The following is a 20,424-nucleotide window of genomic DNA, read 5'->3' as shown; positions in this document are numbered from 1 at the left end:
CTCCCATTTTCCATGTAATACCTCTTTTATAACATAGTTTTTAAACAGATGATGAATCATAAGCTAATAGAATTTAAATTAGTCTAGTCCAGCAGACAAAAGACCTTATTTTGGTTTTTTGGTTTTGGTTTTTGTTTTTTTTTTTTTCATGATAGAAGATCCAGGGCCAATGCATGAGATTCCTGTTATAAACTAATGACTCACACTTCCAGCTGATGAGTTATGAACCAGAGAAAAGAACATAGGAAACAGCCATTCTGTGTTCTGGCCTTTATGCTGCAGTAAAGATCTGCAATAATGTAATACATGTGTTATACACAAGTTGTGCATGTTAGGGTCTTGTTTCACAGAATGAAAAGCATTTCCTTATAGCTCCTACTTTATTTTTTTATTGCCAAATAAATATTAATTGCAATTAAAATAAATTTTAATCCCCTATGCAATGACATAAGGAAAAGCTTAATTTGACGCAGGCATAAATCCTGAATCCTACATTCACAATTAAAGGCTCTGCCATCAAAGTGAAAATATTGATCTGAAATTCATTTTCTTCTAACAGCCTCTAAAACAAACAGTTTAATGCTGAATGTGAAGCCAATGTTATGAAAAGACTTGCAGTAGCTAATAGAAAGAGCAGAACACTATGATTGCAGTGCAGGTTCATGTGTGTAAGTTAGTGATAATGAACATATAAAGTATTTCACTAGCAGAGTGAATGCTATGGCATCACCTGACATTAGAAGAAGGCTTATTCTCTGCTTTTGCAGAACTTAACTGCAATGTAGAAATATTCTTATTATGGTCACCATTTTCTATAGTTCAAAAATGAATATTCTAGTAATTGTATTGTCCTTCTAATTAAAGTGATAGTTACCTGTATGTCAAGCTAACCACCCATCCTTCGTTAGTTTGTGTTGGGATTCCATTTACAACTCTCAAATGTTTTGTTGAGGCACAAGGAATGGCAGTATCTGAAAGCAGGTCCAGAGATCACATTTTACTAAAAACAGTGGTAGGAAACCATCACAGTTGCATATAAGGACCACAAGAAGGTCAATCTTTCTTATACATTAGCTTTCCTATGCTAATGGAATATATTTCTAGGCCATCAAAACTACTTCAGTACAGCTGAGTAGGTCTATTTAAATATCCATAGGGAATATAAAATACATAAATTTAAATAGTTTTTTGAGATTTACATTCTTAAAAACCAAACATTGACACTCATTACCAAATCACACCACTGGCAAAACATGACAGTGAAAATAGATAAATATAATAAAGTTATTCCCCATTTTTGTCTTGTAAAATTAATTTTGCTGAGTCTATATGGTGGGTTTTTTTATAACCTTAAATAATCTTTTTTTTGTTTCCCAATTGGAAAGAAATGTCTAGATTGAGAAGATAGTCATGCACTGTTCATACACAAACTTACTTACCATCGAAGCTGGTTGTAGTAGGAGTTGTATCACCTTCACCTAGAGAGACACATAAAATAGCCATAATATAAAATTAAAATATATTTAAAAATTGAATAAAACACAACAACAAATGACATATTGTTAACTTTAATGGCTCCCAATTTTTTAAATTTCAATGATTTTTTCAATACACTGTAAAATCAGTATTCAGTAAGGCTTAACAAAAGGGCAAAATTTTATTCCAATAGAATTAAATAAGAGATAAACATTTTGTAACAGGAATGTCAAGCATTTTTCTTCTTGGCTGAATCCTGAAGACATCAGGCTCCCAATCATGTTCAATTTACATCTTTCATTCAAACAAGCAAACGCTGAAAAATAAAGTTATCACTTTTATATAAGCTTTCAGGAACTTTAGAAGTCATGTGATTAAATCCAAAGAAGACTGAAAGAAATTCTCAACTCCTTAAAAAACTTTGAAAGACATTTTATGTTCCTGTCAGCAAAAACTTTTTCCTATCAACACATGCTCCCCAAAATTTGGTTCAGCTCTTCCATCTAGTCCAATTTAAAAAATAGTTACAAGTTTGTTTCTAAATGTTTACCTTCAGTGACACATACAGAGTGACACAGCATTATGACCTAGAGGTACAGGGGTAACTGCTGAAAACTTGCACAAGGAAAATTCAAACAGTCTCGTCCAACTAGATTTCCATCATTAAGAAAACATGAGTGTATACTCACACACATATATAGGTATATTCATATATATACATACAGTTATACCCACAGTTAAATTTCTATGTGCATTTATACACAAAAGCATAAATATGTGCGTATATCTGTATGCATTTGTGTGCATACCTGCGTGTGTTTCTATGTATGACTGTATGTGTGTGCATATATATTTATATAATATTGTAATGCTGGTCCATATGAGTTACAATTGTAAAACTGGCATATTCCCTCTCTGGTGTTTATTGCAGAAATGTACTACACACCAATTCTGGATACCCTACAAATGTTTGCTGAGAATACATCCTTAGGAATTCACAGATCCAAATAATGAACTCAGAATACGTGAATAAAAAGTATATTTCTTCAGCTGTTATTCTTAATTTATATTTACACAAATAACCTTTTTCACAGTTTTGTTTACTCTTCACATAGATGCCAAAATATCACCTGAGACTTCAAATACCACTTTTTAGAGATGCTGGATCTTGGGCTGTGAGGAAATGCAGCAAATTGCCGCTAGGAATGAGTGTAACATTATCCTTAACCTCTAGAGATCACAGACATGCATTCAAAAGTCTGATTTACCATTTAAGTGTTCTCCCAGGACATACAGCAAAGTAATTTAGAAATAAGAATTGAAAAGAAAGATTCTGAATGTAAATGTGAATTGCACATTTTTCAGCATAAAACTATCTTTTTCTACTTGTCATCAGTTTACTGCTGAATTCCCTAGGATTATTAATTCTGTTTATTTAAGCCATTTAGATTTAAACATTCAGTTTCAGAGGCATGAATTTTCTAATTCTTGCCAGGAGTTAAATCATCTCATAAACATCCAAAAGCAAAATCTAATCTTTATAGCACATATACACTTCAGCATATATATAGTGAGTTATCCTAACATTACAAAGACATCACACAAAGAGTCTCTGAAGCTTTTAGACCAGAAGATAACTCTTCCTGGGTTTCTTGAGGCCACAGCCAGCATTCTGACCGCTAGACAATTCTTTGTCTCCATCCAGCCCTCATTCAATAGTTAGATCTGTTGGAAAATGTTTGACCATCTGTAATAGCCCCTTTGTGCTCCTGCTGCATAAATAAGTCTTGAAATCTCCAAGCTGGTCAAGGAAAAGAACCCCTTGTTCATATGTTGCACAAGCAGCTTCTGTCTGCTCCTTCTCAGTCACGCACAATCGATTCCTGATAGAATCACACATTTTCTGCTGCCACAAGAGCCAGCAGGAAGGTGTGCATAGGCATGTGACACCGTGCCTTCACTGGGACTGCACAGCTGACAACGCCAGCGGCGTACCGAGTACTCACATCGAGAAATAGGGCAGTAATCCCAGGGAACAAGAGGATCATCTGTGTAACACCAGGGACCGTGAAAATCATCATCTGGATTGCGGCAATAGTTTTTCTTCAGTTTACTAACATCTGGTTCTCTGAATATTTGTATATGCCTACAGGGAAAAAAAAATTCAAAGTGTTGAAAAGCTTTATACTATAGCCCAAATTTTCAAAGGTTAAATGTTGCTTTGCTCCACATTGTGTTATTAGCTGATTGAGAAGCCTACAGGTCAGGGTTTAGGGCTGGTTAAAATCAAAGGGAAGATGAGACCCAAGTATTTTCTGGATCTGGGTCCAACTTTCCTCTGGTTAGTATTTTAAGCACTGTGTCCACTGGGCAGCTGGGAGACTTCCAGATCTCCCACTCAAGCTAAAATCTCTAGATACCCTCAGGAGGGATCATTATACTGATTAGAAGAGTGCCTGTGATGCCCTCAGCAAATCTGCAGGCCTCTCTGGGGAGCACAGGTACCTTCTCCTGCAGGTTAACAGCACAGGGGAGCATTGAATCTACAATGCTGAATCAAAGGCAAAAGAAAGGCAAACTAAGAAAGTTAGAAAGGATGAGCAGCAGGCAAGGAGAAAGATGAATGGCTCAGACAAACTTCAGTGATAGATCACTAAGCCGCAAGCCTACGTGAAGCACTTTAGAGGTGAAATTTTGAGGCCAAAATCTGAAGTGGAGGAAGATGTTTATTTTTGTCTTGTCAGATACAAGGATACAAGCTTACTTAGTTACAGCTGTACCACTCCTTCAGTTCATAACCAACTATGCATGCTGCCATTAGAACACCCATAACCAGAGAAACTGTTGGAGTAAGACAGAAAACTCCCCAAAGAAGTTCCCAGGTGGAAAATGTGTGGGAGTAAGAAACAAAAGGCTGATCTGTGCTGTATTAGATCAATGCAATTGCATCAAGTATCCAGTAGGTTTCTACTGCCTCATTCACAGCAAACTAAGACTTATCATGCTTCTCATAAAGCATGAATTTTAACCTCTGCTTCCCTTACATGGGCAGCACACTGGAGCATGTGTCCTCTCTCACACCATCTGTGGGAAGAAACACATGCAATCCAGGTGATGGTAGCAGACAGGACCACTGAAGCCTTTTGCAATATAGCCTCCCCAAAGGCTGACTTCCTGACTCACACAGTCCTTCCAAAAGAAAATAGCTTATATGTTCAGCACTGTGAACCTAAAACAAGTACCAAAGCTAATAGTGACACATTTGCATCAGCTTCAGAAACTAAAAGAAAATGGAGAGACTATTTTCATCACAGCCACTAGTGCGTGTGATACACAGCAAAACATTTTATGAATCTCTCCTGATAATTCATTTTACTTCAACAAATAAATTAACTTGCCATTTCTACTACTTGAGTATGAAGCCAAAGTAATGATGAACAATGGAAATTGTTGGTCTGTTTATTGGCATTTGACACCAGTGTCACTAGATTGTAGACTAAAGAGTCAATTTCAGGCTGCAAGGAACATTAGGTGGTTTCAAGTTCAACCTCCTCCTTGAAGCAGCATGAACTATGAGACGAGGCTGATGAGACAACCATTTCCTCTCATTTCTGATATCTTATTGTACCAAACTTTCAAGGACTAGAATGGGGTAAAATAGGCCAGTAAACTAAACACTAAGAAACATCCCAAAGCCTGCAATTAGTGGTTAGCCCAAAACAAAGTTATGTTGTGCAATATATACAAACACAAAGCAAAAAAAAGAAAAAGATAAAAATAAAGATTAGGAAAACAAAGATATTAAAAGCTTCAGGGCATAAGGGGCTACTTAAAAATCAGTGCAGATGAAAAAGAGTTGCCATCTGGAGGCAGTATTTATTCAGGACTCACTGAACCATCTCTTTCTGTTTAATATGTACACACCTACGCAAGTCTTCAATATTTTTGTCCCATGTGGAGCAAGTTAGCCCAAATCTTGTCTTGGACAGATTCCCCATATAACTCTTGCCATTGCCACGATAGCAATCTGAAAAAAGAATGTTGAGACAAAAAAGTGGAATGATAGTGCAACATTAAGAAGAAAACTCTTCCTTTCCATCAGTAATCCAAATTATTAAAGACAAGTGCTGTTTAGCAAATGCTATACACTATTAATCAGACAATTGTATAAGTCAGATCGGAAGAAAAATGGAAAATAGTTTTCAAATTTACATACATAATCTCCTGTTTGAAACCTTCATTCCCAACACAGCAGCATTTTTAATTTTGTCTTACTTGCATATACTTGGAAAATTTATTTCATAAATAGTTGGTTTATGATTAATTTAGAAGGGTCACACAGAATATCCTAGAAGCTGTCAAAACTAGTTTATTCAAAACCAAGAAAAAGTGGTCCTCTATTTCTCCCTCCACAAAAACCAGGCATTCAGTTTAGTTTTGTGTAGTTTCCAGATATTAGCAATGGTGTATAATTCTAGAGTCAAGTAATTCTTCAGCAAAATCAAAAAAATCATCATGACTTCAATTTTAATGTAATTCAAAACTTACCTGTTCACTCCATCAGAAGTCATGTTTAATTCATAAGCTTTTATCACAAGCCTTTTTGAGAATTTTCAAGAGAATTGTTTAAAATGATCAGAACTATAAAGACATTTTGTATAAAGCACTTAATTTCATATTCATCAGTATTTTTACTTTTTGATAATTGATACTTTACAAGAAACACAGAATGACTATAAAAGTTTAATCCTTTCTCTGACATAAGTCTTGGAACTGAAACTTTTTCAAATTTACAGAAAAATCATCTAAAATTTAAAGATGGAGGTGTTAATGTAGCCTGATGTAGGGTTATAGGTCTGAGGTGCTAGCCTCAGTTGATGCTGTGATTGATATCCATTTAGGATGCAACATTACTCCTTATAGTAATATTAAAATCTCATGGGAAAAATATTTGCGTGAAGACTCAGAATGAACCTCACAGGCAGAGGTAGGTAAGAGCTCAGAGGATCAATCCCTTCTAGACATGGAGGCATGTGCAAGAAAATAAAACGGGGAAAAAATCACTTTTGGTAGTCTGAAATGCATTTATAAAAAGACTATGAACCAAGGCAGTCATCTCAGCTGTGGAAAAAGGGCTTTCAAATTAAGAAAAGTAAAGATAGTAGAGCCGATGCATAGATTGGCCTTGTCTAAAAATCTGATCCAATCAAATCTTTGCTGCAGCTTTCCCTGCTGGACTCACAAATTAAGCTGAGAAAGGAATCTCATTTACACCACAATTAATCCCAAGCATGCCAATAAAGTCAAAGTGGAGCTACATAGGTGCAACTCAGACACAACTTCTCCAGTTTTCAAGGGTATTTGATGTTTGGGACAGTACGGCATTCACTTAAAGTCACACTATCACCCTTTCCTCTGTTACCTTGTTCATTTGATACATCGCACTTCGGAATCTGGGAGCAATAACCAACACGGATGTTTGGGTCAGTGGTAAAGCACCAGGGTGATTCAGATCCATCTGGATTTCGGCAGTAGTTCTCCCTCAAATCCCTATAAAAATAAATATGTTAGCTCTCAGCAGGGATAACCTAAGCTCACCAATGTGGTCGATTGTTTTTTGCTATGAATTAACAAAAATTCAGGCTCATTCAGGTCTCTGTGTTACTGATCAGTGTCAAGTGCAAGGAGATGAGGAGCCAGTAAGAACACAGTGTCCAGAAAAAAACATTAATTGTAAGAAGAGTATGTTTGTGGAAATTCATTTCCAGCAGACACATGTTTTGATGGGATTTAAGATTTCATTTGAAGATTAACAATATTTTCATTCAGGATCCTCCATCAAAATTTGCATTCAGCTGACATTGGATACACCTGCAATACATTACAAGTGCTTTTAAATATAAACATTTGCCAGAGTGCTTAAAACTCCCTGTACTTTGAATGGTTCTACTGACTTTGTAGAAACAGAGCTAGACTATCAGTAACTCATTTAAGAAACTGAATCATGGAAAATAAAAAAAGTGTATGTTGAAATTCTACACAGCTGTTACCTTTAAAGCAAAAGTTAGTCACAAGGGAGCATCTTTAAATGTCTTTTGCAGCTTGCATGAAATATTCAAAGCTCTTAAATGTAAGTTTTATTTCCCCGTCTCCTGACAGTTGTTGCCATGTTCTGTGCATCTCCATATTTCACTGTGTTTTTTTACATCTGCAGCACTTACTGATAACAGACTATGTAAAGAATGGCCCTAACACAGCAATGCTTACTGATATTTACCCATCAATAAAGATATTTAGTACAAACTGGGCTGTGGCTCCAATCTGATCAACAAGGTTTCCCCTATGCTTAGTTAAAAAAGGACTGAACAAACATTATTAAGGTAACTGCCTAAAATCAGTAGATTAATCACACCTTGGAAGTTTATGAACCATACAGGAAGGTTTGAATACCAGCGGTCAGTCCTATTGATGCATCTATATTTAGTAATTAGACAGAAAAAGGATTTAAAATATGAAAAATTAAAGTGCTTTCAAGTATTATAAATGTTAATTATAACAAAGAAGATTACATTCAGATAATATTTACTACATATGTAATTAAAGTCAGCAATCAAGCTGCAAAGAAGTTTTCAGTTCCATTAAAAAAGCCAGTGCTAATGTATCAGCACTGCTGGGATTCAGGTCCCTGCCTGGAACACATCCAGACACTTCACAGTCAAATTGGTGAATACATGCTTGAAGGAAAAGTTCATAAAAATCCTTAGGATTTCACCCAAGTTCATCTAAAACTATTGCTTTGAGATCTGAAGGACTGATTTTCCCAGGCTCACACGGTTTTGAGCCTCAGCAGGTAGAGTGGATGCATCACAACATGGGGCAGGGACAAGGGACCTGTGGTCTGCTCCAGAGGCATGAATTGTTAAACATTTTAAACGTTTTAAAACTCAGCTCTTTTCCCACTGCAGTAAAAATACCCTCATGTCTCTACTCACTTGCATTTGAAGTTCTCAGGAGTGATGTTGTGCTGGTGAGGATGCTGGGAGTCCCACCTCTGGCACTGGACTCCACTCCAGATGGTGCTGACGGTGCCACGGTAGCCCTCGCCCTGTCCCCGAACGCACGTTGTTGTCTCAGCTGCCGCCTCTGTGCTGTTCACGAAGCTTTCCTCTGCAGACCCAGACAAGAAGTGCTGGTTCATTCTCCCAAGTAGGGCTCAGGATGTCAGGTTTGAACTCCACATTACTGATGGAGTCATGGATTACATGATGTTGAAATCATGGTAATTGCAGTTCTTTGGTAAAATTGCCAATGTGGTTATAGAATAATTTTCTCCTTTTCACATTTACAACATCTACCAAAAATCCAAATTCAAAATAAATGCCAGACTTTATGCTAGTTTATCCACTTGTATGCAGAGTCTGCTATATTTTCTTGCATGACACACCTGGCCTATGCTGTACCATTGGAGGTTAGAAGATATTCCCAGGTACTTTTTCAAGTTCAGCAAATATCATTCCCTCAGCTTTAATAAACTGAGTGATCACCCACATGCGCACTGTTAAACATGGTAACACATATTTATATAGGATTAAAATACAATTGGGTTTCTCTAAAGAATTCCCAGAATATCAGGTCACTGGAAAAAAAAATAAGATGCAGATAAAAAGTAATAAAAAAAATAGATCATATAAATTATTTTGCTAATTTCTCCTAGAAAGTTTGGGTGTTTTTTTAATGGTTAAAAGAGGGGAAAAAAGGCCTGGCTTTTGAAATCAAAGATCAGTATTCTCTACAGAGAGAAAAATGTTTTAAAGACTAACAAATTCATCAGATTCAAGATCTCTTACAGATGTTGATATACACTGCACTCACCCTGGTGTGGGCTGTCTTGAACTAAAGTCAGAAAAACAGTGGTTTTTAAATGACTCATCCACATAACTTTAAAGTCTCTTTTTATTTCTTATGCAATTTTCATAATTGCAAATTAATGGCGCAGATATTGCATCAGATATATACAAAGTAGTACAAAACTAAATACACTGCAGTAGAAGCAATTCTTCTGCAATATCCTCAAAAGTTCCCAATACAATATTTTAAAAGTATCTGCATATCTATTGGTAATTGCTATTTTTCACAAGACTAATTTTATTAATTCTCTTAAAAGTATTAGTTGCCAGCAAAAAGTATGTTAATAAGGTTCTTTAATTAGTTTTCTTCAAATGGTCCAGTGAATAGAACAGTATTTGTGTGTTACTCATAATGTATTTCACTCCTGGTAACTTGAGCCAGTTCCTTGAACTCAGAGAAAATATGGATCTTAAGGAAACCAAATGTCATAACAGATGGTTTTGGCTGATTTGCTGACTGATCTTTGACGTTAAAGATCATTTCCCTGTCAGATGATAACATCAAGTTGTGCAGTTGAATTTTACATTTATCCATGCATCTCTTTTGCTCTTCATCTGGTTGATGTTTTTAAATCAGTGTCTCATGGTCAAATTAATTTCCTGTCCCTCCTTCCCAAGGCAAATGTTGTCCTATTTCAACGGGATTTTGAGTTCCAAGGTCACTCCAAAGTCAAAAGGATATGGCACTGCAAGTATCACAAGGAGGTTTTTGCAGGCTGACAAATGCACTCTTTCTAGGGGACTCATCAAACAGTACTGCAGCTAGCAAAATATACAGACTTTTGTCTATATATCACTTTTTAAATAATTAAACTACAAAAAGATGAATTCATACAACTTAAGGTAATAAATAGTTGCAATATTTACATTTTCCATCATAAATAATATATGAAAACAAATGTTATATTCTAATATAGCATCTAAGCTGATTAGAGTGAACATAGCTATGCCAGATTCAAATACATATCAGTCTTTTTCAAAAATACGTGCATTTCTTTTATACAAATGAAAGAGATTTGGGGAAAAACCTGGGAGGGCAGGGGTGAAGAGTTCCCTAAGATGATAAATTTGAGCATACACCCTGCCTTCATAATATTTCCTAAGTAAATGAATAAATTAAAAGTATGTAACTCTAGCAAAAAGTCTTAAATAATACTAATAATGTAGAAAAAAATCAGTCCATTATAAGCTGGTGCAAAGACCTTATTTATGCACAAAAAAAGTTACTATTTCAACTGTAACGACTTGTATCGGCACCTACTGTATACTCAGTCCTGCTAAAGAAAAAATAATTAGGTTAGTGTTTATATATCATTATGTGGGATTGGGTGTTTTTTTCAATCATGTGCCTGAAATGAAATCAGTAATGCCTCAATTGATTTGAGCAAGGTCACAGTAAATTTGTAGAGCATTCCTTCTTGTACATCTGCAGACGTATGAGTCTGGACAGTGACCTCTACCTGTAGATCAGATTTTACAACTTGGCCATGTCAAAATACACAACGTGAAGGCAACAGAAGAATTTAACTTTGACACTGTCATGAACACCTGCACAGCCAAGCCCCTTTCTGGAAAGACTTGCACTATAATGACTAAGAGAGAAATTATTTCAAATATGCAAAGTGTTTATCTGCTACTACGTTGCGGCAGGTCTCATTAAGAATTCAAGTAATGAGAGAGATCACTAAAATATTCTTATTTTAACTAATAAAACAGTTCCATTGTTTCAAAAGATACACAGAACCCTCCCCAAATTCCTCTTGCTCTATCACCTGCATCTACTACAAATATCTCATTTTGAAACATGAAAAATGAGACTCCAAAATATTTCTGAAATTTAATTCTGAAATTATGAGGGCTCGTGGCCTCAGAACCCATTCCCATTCTGGCTATTGAGTCTCACAGAAAACTCAAAACTTACCAATAAAGGCTTGAGAAATCCTTCATTCATCTGTCGATTCCACAAACAGGCATGATGGGAACAGTCTCCCTATTCCTGTTAATGAAAGTTGGGCTGGATGTGCACAGGAACAGGCAAGAGCTTGAGGAGCAGTGCCTGCCTCACCAGACACTGCAGATTACACAGCACTTGCCAAAATAAGAAGTGCCCAGGCTGTCCAAGCCTACAACTTACATAGTTATCTCCATTCAGTACTGGTCTTGCTGCTGAGGCTAATTACTCATCACCCACATACCAAATTAACTAAATCTAATAACTCTGAACATGAACATCAGATGTGCAGAGCATTGGTGAAAGAGCCCTAAGACCACACTCACCAAGTTCTCCTACAAGGCAAAATCAAGATCAAGATCAAAATCTATAAAATTGAATTCCCATCTTTTTCCCAATAAATGCTCTCAAATATAAATTAAGATCTGAAAATCCAAGGGAATGTTCCAATGAGGAAAACAATATAAATTTAGTTAGATTAATTTAAAATCAACAAGCAATCCTTACTTTGCAGTACTTACTGATATTTCATAATGGAAGTTCCCAGGATTTTTTTGCTTCAGTTCATGTTTTTTTAGTTCTGAACTGAGATTGCAAGCACTTTTAAGGAAAGATGACACAAAATACCACCTTGCAAAAGACCACTATTTACAATTTATGGATTAAGTATCACTTGTTACTCCTGTAGAAAAGTTCATTATGAACAGAAGAATTTGGTAATTGTTGGCAGCATTTTCCTTCTTTTGAACTTTGTAGGTTTTTGTTTTCTTTTTTAAATTCTGGATGGCTAAGATTAAACATGTAATTCAGACAACCACATGAGGGGATTTCCCACTAGTAGAATTTCTACCTTATGTTCACTCTAAAGTCCTCAATCTAAGAGCAATAATGCAAAGATACCCATTTTTTCCATAAAACCTCCCTTTTTTTGATACTTCAAAATACATAACTTTATTAATTTGGGCCAGCTCATGCATTCATAAATGCTTAAGTAAAAAGATGAAACATTATCCTGAGCCTTATGTGTAAAGCCACAGATAGTCTTCTCAGTTCTGGTTCTCACAGCAACGCCAGCATGAGGGAATCAGCAGGGGCCTTGAGTCATTCGACAGCTGAAGTAAGCAGCTAGATACTATTTCTGACTTTAATCCCAATGACCCAGAAGAAAATCCTGCAAAAATTTTAGGTCAGTGGTGAGAATCACACTGACTTAAAAGAAGTTAGAGATTTTGCTGGAGAATTCATGTTCTTTCATGACAACACAACCTCTGTATTTGTGGAAAAAGACATAGTTGTAAAAGAGGCAAAGTCCTAAATTATATCATGAGGAGAGTACCTTCTCTTGCTTATATTCATGCAATGTCTCTTCTACAGTGTCAGCCAACAGAAGGAAAATGTGCCCTGATTTGTAACAAAGCAATTTTAAAAGTTCATTCTAAATGTGATCCATGCAATTCTGCAAGTGTTAGTAAGAAAGCTGAGAGATGTTTTGAAGCTGCTCATGCTCAGTTACACTGCTTTCAGGCATCCCTTCCTTTAGCAATGGCATTTACAGTTCTGGCACTAGTTTAGTGGCAGCTCCTTCCTTTCCATATTTTCTTCAATGTACCATGACGCAGTACAAGAATGGAAAAAAAAAAACCCCACTGATTTTCAGCGTTTTGCTTTTCTTTTTCAGTAAAAACATATGAGAAAGTGAAGAAATCAATTATAGCCAAGCTCAAGAATCACAGTATGGAAGAACTCATTGTCACCTACAACCTTTACACGTACAATTCATTTGTCCATGAGCACAGAGAGATCTTTCCAGGCTGTTCCAGTATCTACAAGAAGGCTTTAAATTTAAACAATTTTTATTTTAAATCTATTAGAAAGAGTAAAAATCTCCTCACATTTAGAGTTCTCAAATTTCACTTTCAAATTATCATAGAAATTATGAAAATTATTTGAGAAGGATCCTTTTTGAGGAAATATGGATTAAGCTGTTGCATAAACACTGAACACTGGACCTATTATTTGTCTCCTTTTAAAGCAAGATGGAAGATAACATTTTATCAACTACTAATTATCAGTCTCTTTTCATTGCCTCCTTTCTATAAACATCTTTATCTTACACAAATATTAACTTTAAATAAGTCTTACTTTTATTTGTTTACATACAATGATTCAACAAATAACTCTTTAATCAGAACTGTGCTTTCAAATGGGCAGTTGAAATATCTATTTCTAAAGAATCAGTAATTCAATATTGGTGGGGTTTTGCCTTCCCACAGGCTGTGAGCACACTGCAACAGTTCATTTTAGATCTAGATTCTCAGTTTTGGTGTTTCATTACTTGTTCTTTCCCAACAAACCAAGGCCTTTACTGAACTTCCTCAAGGCTTTTCAGGCTCTGGTCACCCCTGACTACTGTCAGTGACTACTTGAGGAAAGGCTAAATCCACAGTAAAGGCACCTAGGTTGGCTGGACATCAGGTAGGCATCAACGAAACACTGTCCTTAACACAGTAAGTCCAAAAAGCTCTGCAGTTCTCAGATGACTGATAGTTGTAACTTCCTTTATGGGCCTCAGCACCTCTCTAAAGCTCTTCTATAGAGGAGATGCCACCTCTTTGGGGTTTTTTTTAAAGAATTATTAGTCCCCTACTCCTGTCTTCCCTGTAGCCAGTGCTCTCATTCATGCCAAAACAACAGTAATTTTCCTTTTTCATGTTTGCTGGAACTGCTTCCATTTCTTCATTTCATCTTACACTTCTTCATTGCTGTTACTTGTCCTTTTATCCTCTCTTCTAAATAAAAATTGTCTCAAGCCAAAACCACAGACACATATGTGAGCAACTTCAAACCAGTCCTGGGGTCCCCAAAGTCTTAATCCAAATCCAGTTTTTGCAGCTTGAGCCATCTCTAATTCCTAATTGCTCCTGTCATCTCTTTCTCACAGCCCTGGCTGTAAGCCACAATGTTTTATGCTGCATTCTGTGCTTGGAAATAAAATTACAATGCCCTCTCTCTCTTCAGTCTTAAAACCATATTTATTTTCTAAACGCTTCCTTCCACCAACTTTTTTGCCGAAAATTTTGTATATGAGCTGTTGTCAGCATTTTGGCTATAGAGCACTCACGACATGTAGCAAAAGCCGCAAGCAGCATGCTGCCTTGTGGTCACTCCCCAAAGAGAGGACACCTACATTTTTGTATATGGCCCAAGGACTTGGATTTGCAAGCATTTTTCCTAATTAGTATTTCTTGTAAATTAAATAAACAGTCCTCAGCATAGGAATTAAAAACCTGTGTGGGAATCCAAACCACAAAGCTATAAAGACCTATAACTCATGATGTTCTCTTTTTAGTGCTCTGAGATTGCAAACAGCCCCAGCTTCAGAAACACAGAGCAGCCACCGAAACCCAGAATAGCCAAGTGTTTTGGGCTCCCTGCTAGGAGGTGGGAAAACAGTTTTTTTATGAGTCTCAAGAAAGATAGAAAACTGAAAGCAGAGTTTTGATATTTTCTGTTAGTATTCTGGCCATCAAGATGGTGAATTAACAGTAGCATCAACAATAAATTCCCTCACTAGGTTATAAAGGAAAGCACTGAGCACTGCATAGAGGGAAATATCATATGCCTGTGAGAAAAGCCTTTTGAAAGTATCTGCTGGATTAAGCTTTCAAGACCCCTACTTTTTGTATTTTTTTCTCATATGAATTGCCTTATTAATTTCAAAAGAGATACAGTATATAAAAGTATTTCAAAAGAGATATAGGGAAAATTCATGTTTTACAAGTTTTACGTGTGGAATTTCCACTGATTTTAATATAGTTTCTAACTGAAGGAAAGAATTTCTGGTTCCTTCAGTGAACTTTTGCCTAGAAATGAGACAAAAGGCTTTCATCACAATATGAAAACCATTACACTGTGTTTTGGAGCTTTTTAATTTCATTTTGATCTTTACCTTTTCTTGAGGGCTCTACTATGACTTTGTAGACAGAGGTTGATAATTCAGTAGCTTTCAGGAGAAAAGCTAGGAGAAAAGCCCCTAACTATTTTATAAGGCTGAGGCCAGACTGTAGATGCTGGAAGCTGCATGGAGAGTAAGCTTACGTGACCAGCAAAGCCAGATGTGAATCCTCAGAACACTGACACATCAGCTCAGGAAATGCCAAAGGATAAAGGTTTATAAAAGTTGCATTTGTGAAACAGTCAGCTGTAACTTAGGAGTACTTTTTTCATAATAGTAACATATTTACCAGGGGAAAAGAACAGTTCTAGTATGTTACTCATGATTCATAAGTTATCTAATAATTGGAGAAGTGTAGGAAGCACAGTTTAGTTTAAAAAAACAAACCACAAACCAAAACAAAACCCAAACCAACACAGGCCAAAAGTCCAAAGCAACAGCTCCTTACTTAATGGAGTAACGAAAAAATTGAGAGATGATTCAGTTGCACAGCTAAGCAATCTGTGTTCACAAAGGAGAAAGTCTGAGCTTTCCCCTTAATCAAAGATTATCAGTAAGCCTAGACACAAATACAGGAATTAGTCCTGTAGTTCACAGGTAAGACTTCCACCGTGGGTGTGACTTAGTGGGTGCCTGACCCAAAACAAGCAGCAATCCTGCCAAGTTTCTTCAGTCTCTGGAGAGCCTCATTAGATATGGGCCTAAGTATTGAAATAATTTTGACTTTTTTACAGTGGAATAATTTTGATATTTTAACTACCTTATACTGGAATTACAGTTACATTAAATAGAATAAGTTAAATTACCCTACATAAGGAGGTACATAATATTCTTACTCAAGCCTTGAATTTCAGAAATTGACAGATTTATTAGACCAGACTGAATCTCCAATTAGAACTGGCCTAAGATATGAGCAGCCAAGGAGAGAAACTTCTGAATTATTGGTGATTCAGGCAGAAAGCATGGCATAATTCATTTGATAAGAATTCTAAGCGAAGGTGGGGAATCTCTCTCTAGGAGAGAATAAAGTTTCATACCAGAGCTATTACCTCTTTCCCACCACTCATCCTAATATTAGAGCATGTCTCAATGAAACTGATTCTACCATCTGCCTTAGCCCCAGTATTACTATGAATGTCTAGAAAAATTACTTTATGCAAGTTTTCAAGGAACGTCCAAGAGTTTTACCTTTCTCATTGTCCCCTTACTTCTCATTTAAGACATCTAATTATCAGTGAAACAGAGCTGTCAAAGCTGTCACCAAAGTTAAGATGATTTGAGCTTTGTAGACACAACATGCTGCAATAAGCTCTAAAATGCTAAACAAGAGAATCTCAAAGTGAGCATCCAATAACTGTACACCTTAATGTCACTTTGATTCAGTTCCCTGTCTCTGAAGTGTGGTTAACAAACCCTTGTAGCTGATGGATGAAAAGAAATTCATTGCCTGTGGACTGCTTTGGAGTGCTGAGTAACACAGAGACACCCATGAGGAAATTAATAACTCATCTTCAGGACAAGACTGAATGATTTGCAGGACCCAAGGCCTAGAACTGCAAAGCAGTGAAGAGTTGTCAGCAGAGGACACTGAAGAGGCATTGTGTATGTGCAACAAATGATATTTGGTACTCTCAAGTGATAATGCAAATGTTCAACATGGCCAAACTAATACTGCACGAGATCCTCGTGTCATTGATTTTCCTATATTTTAATTCAATTTACAGTACATAAGACATATACATATTCCAGTTGTAAGTAACACACAGCTCTTCTTTCCTCTCCAGATTAAATGTAAAGTGTTTATAGGAGACCCTCTTTGAAACTGTGTTTTAAAAGCCAATGAAGGGCAATGAATGAACTAAAGGTGGTCCTACACTGCTTGAAATATCTGTGTCCAGATTTTGGAAAGGAAAAGGAAGTAATAAATTTTGCTTGAACTCACCACACGTTTTAATTGCACAGAACTCCCAGGGGGTGTTAGGGTCAAGAGTGTAGCACCATGGTCTCAGCTTGCCGTCAGGATTGCGGCAGTAATTATCATCAAAGCCCTTGTCAGGATATCTGCAAACCACAATGAGAAACGTGTCAGGGAAGTCTTCCTGGCAACACTGCCCTGCCTTCTACAAGGTACTTAAAGGACAGATTTCAGCGGAGGAAAACAAGAACCGGTTCCTATTAACCTTGGGTCTGATCCTGTAGGATGGATGCAAATGCGCTTTTAACGCTGTTAGAAGTTAATAACGTATAAACACTTTCCAAATCTGCAGCAGAATCAGACCTCCACTGAGGGGACTCCCTGCTGGGCTAATGCACAGGGTACCGGATAGACTAACTCCACTAATTGCTAAACTCTTGCTCTTGTGTCTGTCAACCGATGACCAGACACTTAAGCCACCCTTTTTTTTTTCAAACAGACCAATTAAATGTGGATTATCTAAATACTGCCTGCCATTCTGGACTCATTAAGAAAACAGGTTGTTCAGTGCAACAGCCCTGGGTTCAAACTGAAAGTTATTTTGAGTGGCTATGCTAATAATGATAGCTCCATTTTTGTAACAGAGCTCATTTTTGGTCATGCCCTCATTTCAAGCATTGGGAGAAAGAAGGAGGAAAGAAAGGAAATAACTTCTGTCTCACTTTATCTCATTAACGCTTGATAATATTGTGATATTTTGTTATATTTAAATGTTTCCACATTCCTTCAGCCATCACTGATGATGAGACAGATATCCAAGATAGGCAGGGGTTTTTTGTATAAATACATGATACTAACATCTATAAACTTGAAGGAGATAAATACATCAGTTTTTTTCTTTCTCTAGTGAGTACAAATTGTCTGGGCCTTCCAGTTTTGTTGAAATGTGTTTGCAAAAGAAGCAAAAAAGTAGGTTTGCTTCTGAGGGAAACATGTAAAGTATATAAGAGAACAATAAAGTTAACTACCTGGGAACCTGAATCCACTTACAACTGCAAGCAGATGTGCTTCACACAAGCAGAGGAAAATATGATTTACAAGTGTATGTTTTTGCTACAATGCTTTTTCTTTCAAATGATCATGCTATTGCAACCTGATCTCCTGTTTCTTAGGAAAAGTCAGATTCCTTCGACTATACAAGGGAAAAGGATAAGATTTAAGTAGAATTAAAAAAACCAAAAACAAACAACAAAACAAAATGACAACAAAACCACCAAGGAGAAACCTCACAAAACTGAGAATTCAATGGCAGTGAGGAACGGGGTAATTTCAGAACTAGCAACACTAACTTCTTTTCTGCTAGGTATAAAACAAACTGTAAAGAGCAAGTTGTGTCCAAGGATTTCCCCAAAAAATAGTTAGTGAGCTAATAATACAGCAGAAAACTACATGGGTTTGGCCTCCCAGTAGGTGCAGTGATGAGCCTGGATGCTGCTGGAGCACGTTCCATGTCAAACAGCATGGAAAGTGCATGTTACCACCCAAAAACCAAGGTGAGTCCAGGAACGGTAAAGCATCTGTAGTCACATCTCACAAAAAACATTTGAAACAGCTCTTGATGTAAAGAATCCATGTTCTATAATACAAATACCTGTCTTTGCACTGAATGCTCCATCCTGCCTAATGTTATATGGCATGTTCCCACAGTATTTCAAAAATGTTATTTACTAATTAAAACTTAGGTAGAGATGTTCTTTCAGGATCAAGCTCTGAGTTTCTTCACGGGATGGAGTAGTGCCTGTGAACTGTATCTTTTCACCTACTGGATCTACTTGTCCTTTCCTCAATCAAAACTAGACTTCCTAGTCAAAGGTTCTTCCTCCAGTATTCAGGGAGGCTTCTGCCTTCCTTCATACCCATCAAGCAACAGTGATATAAAAAAGGCCAATTAATACCTTTAAGAAACAAATATTAGCAATAAGATATATAGCAGGGTTTCAAACTCTTCCACACAATTTAACAGTGAGGCTATGCAGGATTCCCTGAGAGCTGTCTCAGTTGTGCACACTCCTCCTTCTCCAGTACATTTGAGCATAGACCTCTTTCTTAGACCTAAGAAAGAGCCTGAGGTGTCAGAGATCTTCCAGAACTCTACATATTTCTGATTTTTCTCCCTTCAAACAGCAGTAGCTGTACTTCACTGCCAGAACTGAATTGAAGCATCAAGATATGTATCTGGTGTCAAAATCAAGACTTTATCTCATTTTCTGGAAAAAGGGGAGGAGAATATTAGCCGAAGAGATAAATGTATTCTTTTTAAAGAGACAGATGCTGATCTCCAGCTCTCCTGGAAATAAAAAGAAATGTAGTATCTAAAGCCCTTCACCAATATTTCTTTTCCCCATCATTTTAGTTTTTTTTAAAAAAACTAAATGTAGGACTGGAAACTTGATTTTTTACAAATTAAATTTTCATACAAGAGATATAAACCAGAGTACTAATAAAAGGATATCAGCAGTTATTCACCTCCTCTGATGCACTTCAACTCTACTTTCCTCCATGCAATAAATATTTTCACAGGATGTTTGAGTTTGAGCAGAAAAGGACAAAAAACTTTTCCCCCTTATGTTGCTCTATGCCCAAGACATTACCCTCAGTGGACCTCCTTCCATCCTGAGGCATAGCTGTGCCCATGAGGAATACACAAGAGAAGTGGAATTTCAGAATATAATCCTGCATCCACTAATAGCTAAAAATGGGCCTTGCAGGAGCTGTTTGGGGGCATTCCTTCTGCTCACTTTTTTTTTTTTTTCAATTCACTGAGGTGACAGAAAAGTGAGTTGTATTTACCCTGAGCCAAAAGCACTGTCCAACAACAGGTAGACTGGTGCATTTGGAAAGATTACTATCTTTATTCCTTTTCTTCATCATTGAATTGACAAAGCCATAAATGAAAATAGTTTGAAATCTGTCCACATAATCCTTCCTGGTTTCCAGATTATTGACATTGCACCTGGATGATATACTATAATTGTCTCTAGATACTGCTGTACTTTAATGAGTCATTTGTTCCAGACCTTTTTCTCTTATTTTCAACTTACATGACTACGAAAGAAAACCCCAGCAAATCAAAACCTTCAACATTTTAAAAATGTGGTATAATCAAAGTATAATTGTTGCTACTTTTAGTGACCATTCACAGAGCTAATTAACATCAGCA

The 20,424-nt window shown here is 36.6% G+C and overlaps 1 protein-coding gene across 1 annotated transcript in view; it reads right to left on the bottom strand.

The window, feature by feature from the left end:
• LOC131591884 (hepatocyte growth factor-like) overlaps positions 1-20,424 on the bottom strand; it is a 53,652-nt gene that overhangs the window by 7,810 nt on the left and 25,418 nt on the right. The window contains exons 7-13 of the mRNA XM_058862993.1: positions 17,232-17,350; positions 8,469-8,643; positions 6,899-7,026; positions 5,401-5,503; positions 3,483-3,622; positions 1,440-1,478; positions 875-971 (exon numbers count right to left, since the gene is read on the bottom strand). Of these exons, the coding sequence (XP_058718976.1) occupies positions 875-971; positions 1,440-1,478; positions 3,483-3,622; positions 5,401-5,503; positions 6,899-7,026; positions 8,469-8,643; positions 17,232-17,350 (801 nt within the window). The remainder of the gene's footprint in view (positions 1-874; positions 972-1,439; positions 1,479-3,482; positions 3,623-5,400; positions 5,504-6,898; positions 7,027-8,468; positions 8,644-17,231; positions 17,351-20,424) is intronic.

The sequence above is a fragment of the Poecile atricapillus genome, chromosome W, assembly GCF_030490865.1.
Source record: "Poecile atricapillus isolate bPoeAtr1 chromosome W, bPoeAtr1.hap1, whole genome shotgun sequence".
Classification (NCBI taxonomy): domain Eukaryota; kingdom Metazoa; phylum Chordata; class Aves; order Passeriformes; family Paridae; genus Poecile; species Poecile atricapillus.
Note: the sequence above shows the minus strand (reverse complement) of the source record. Positions and strands in the feature narration are given on the sequence as shown.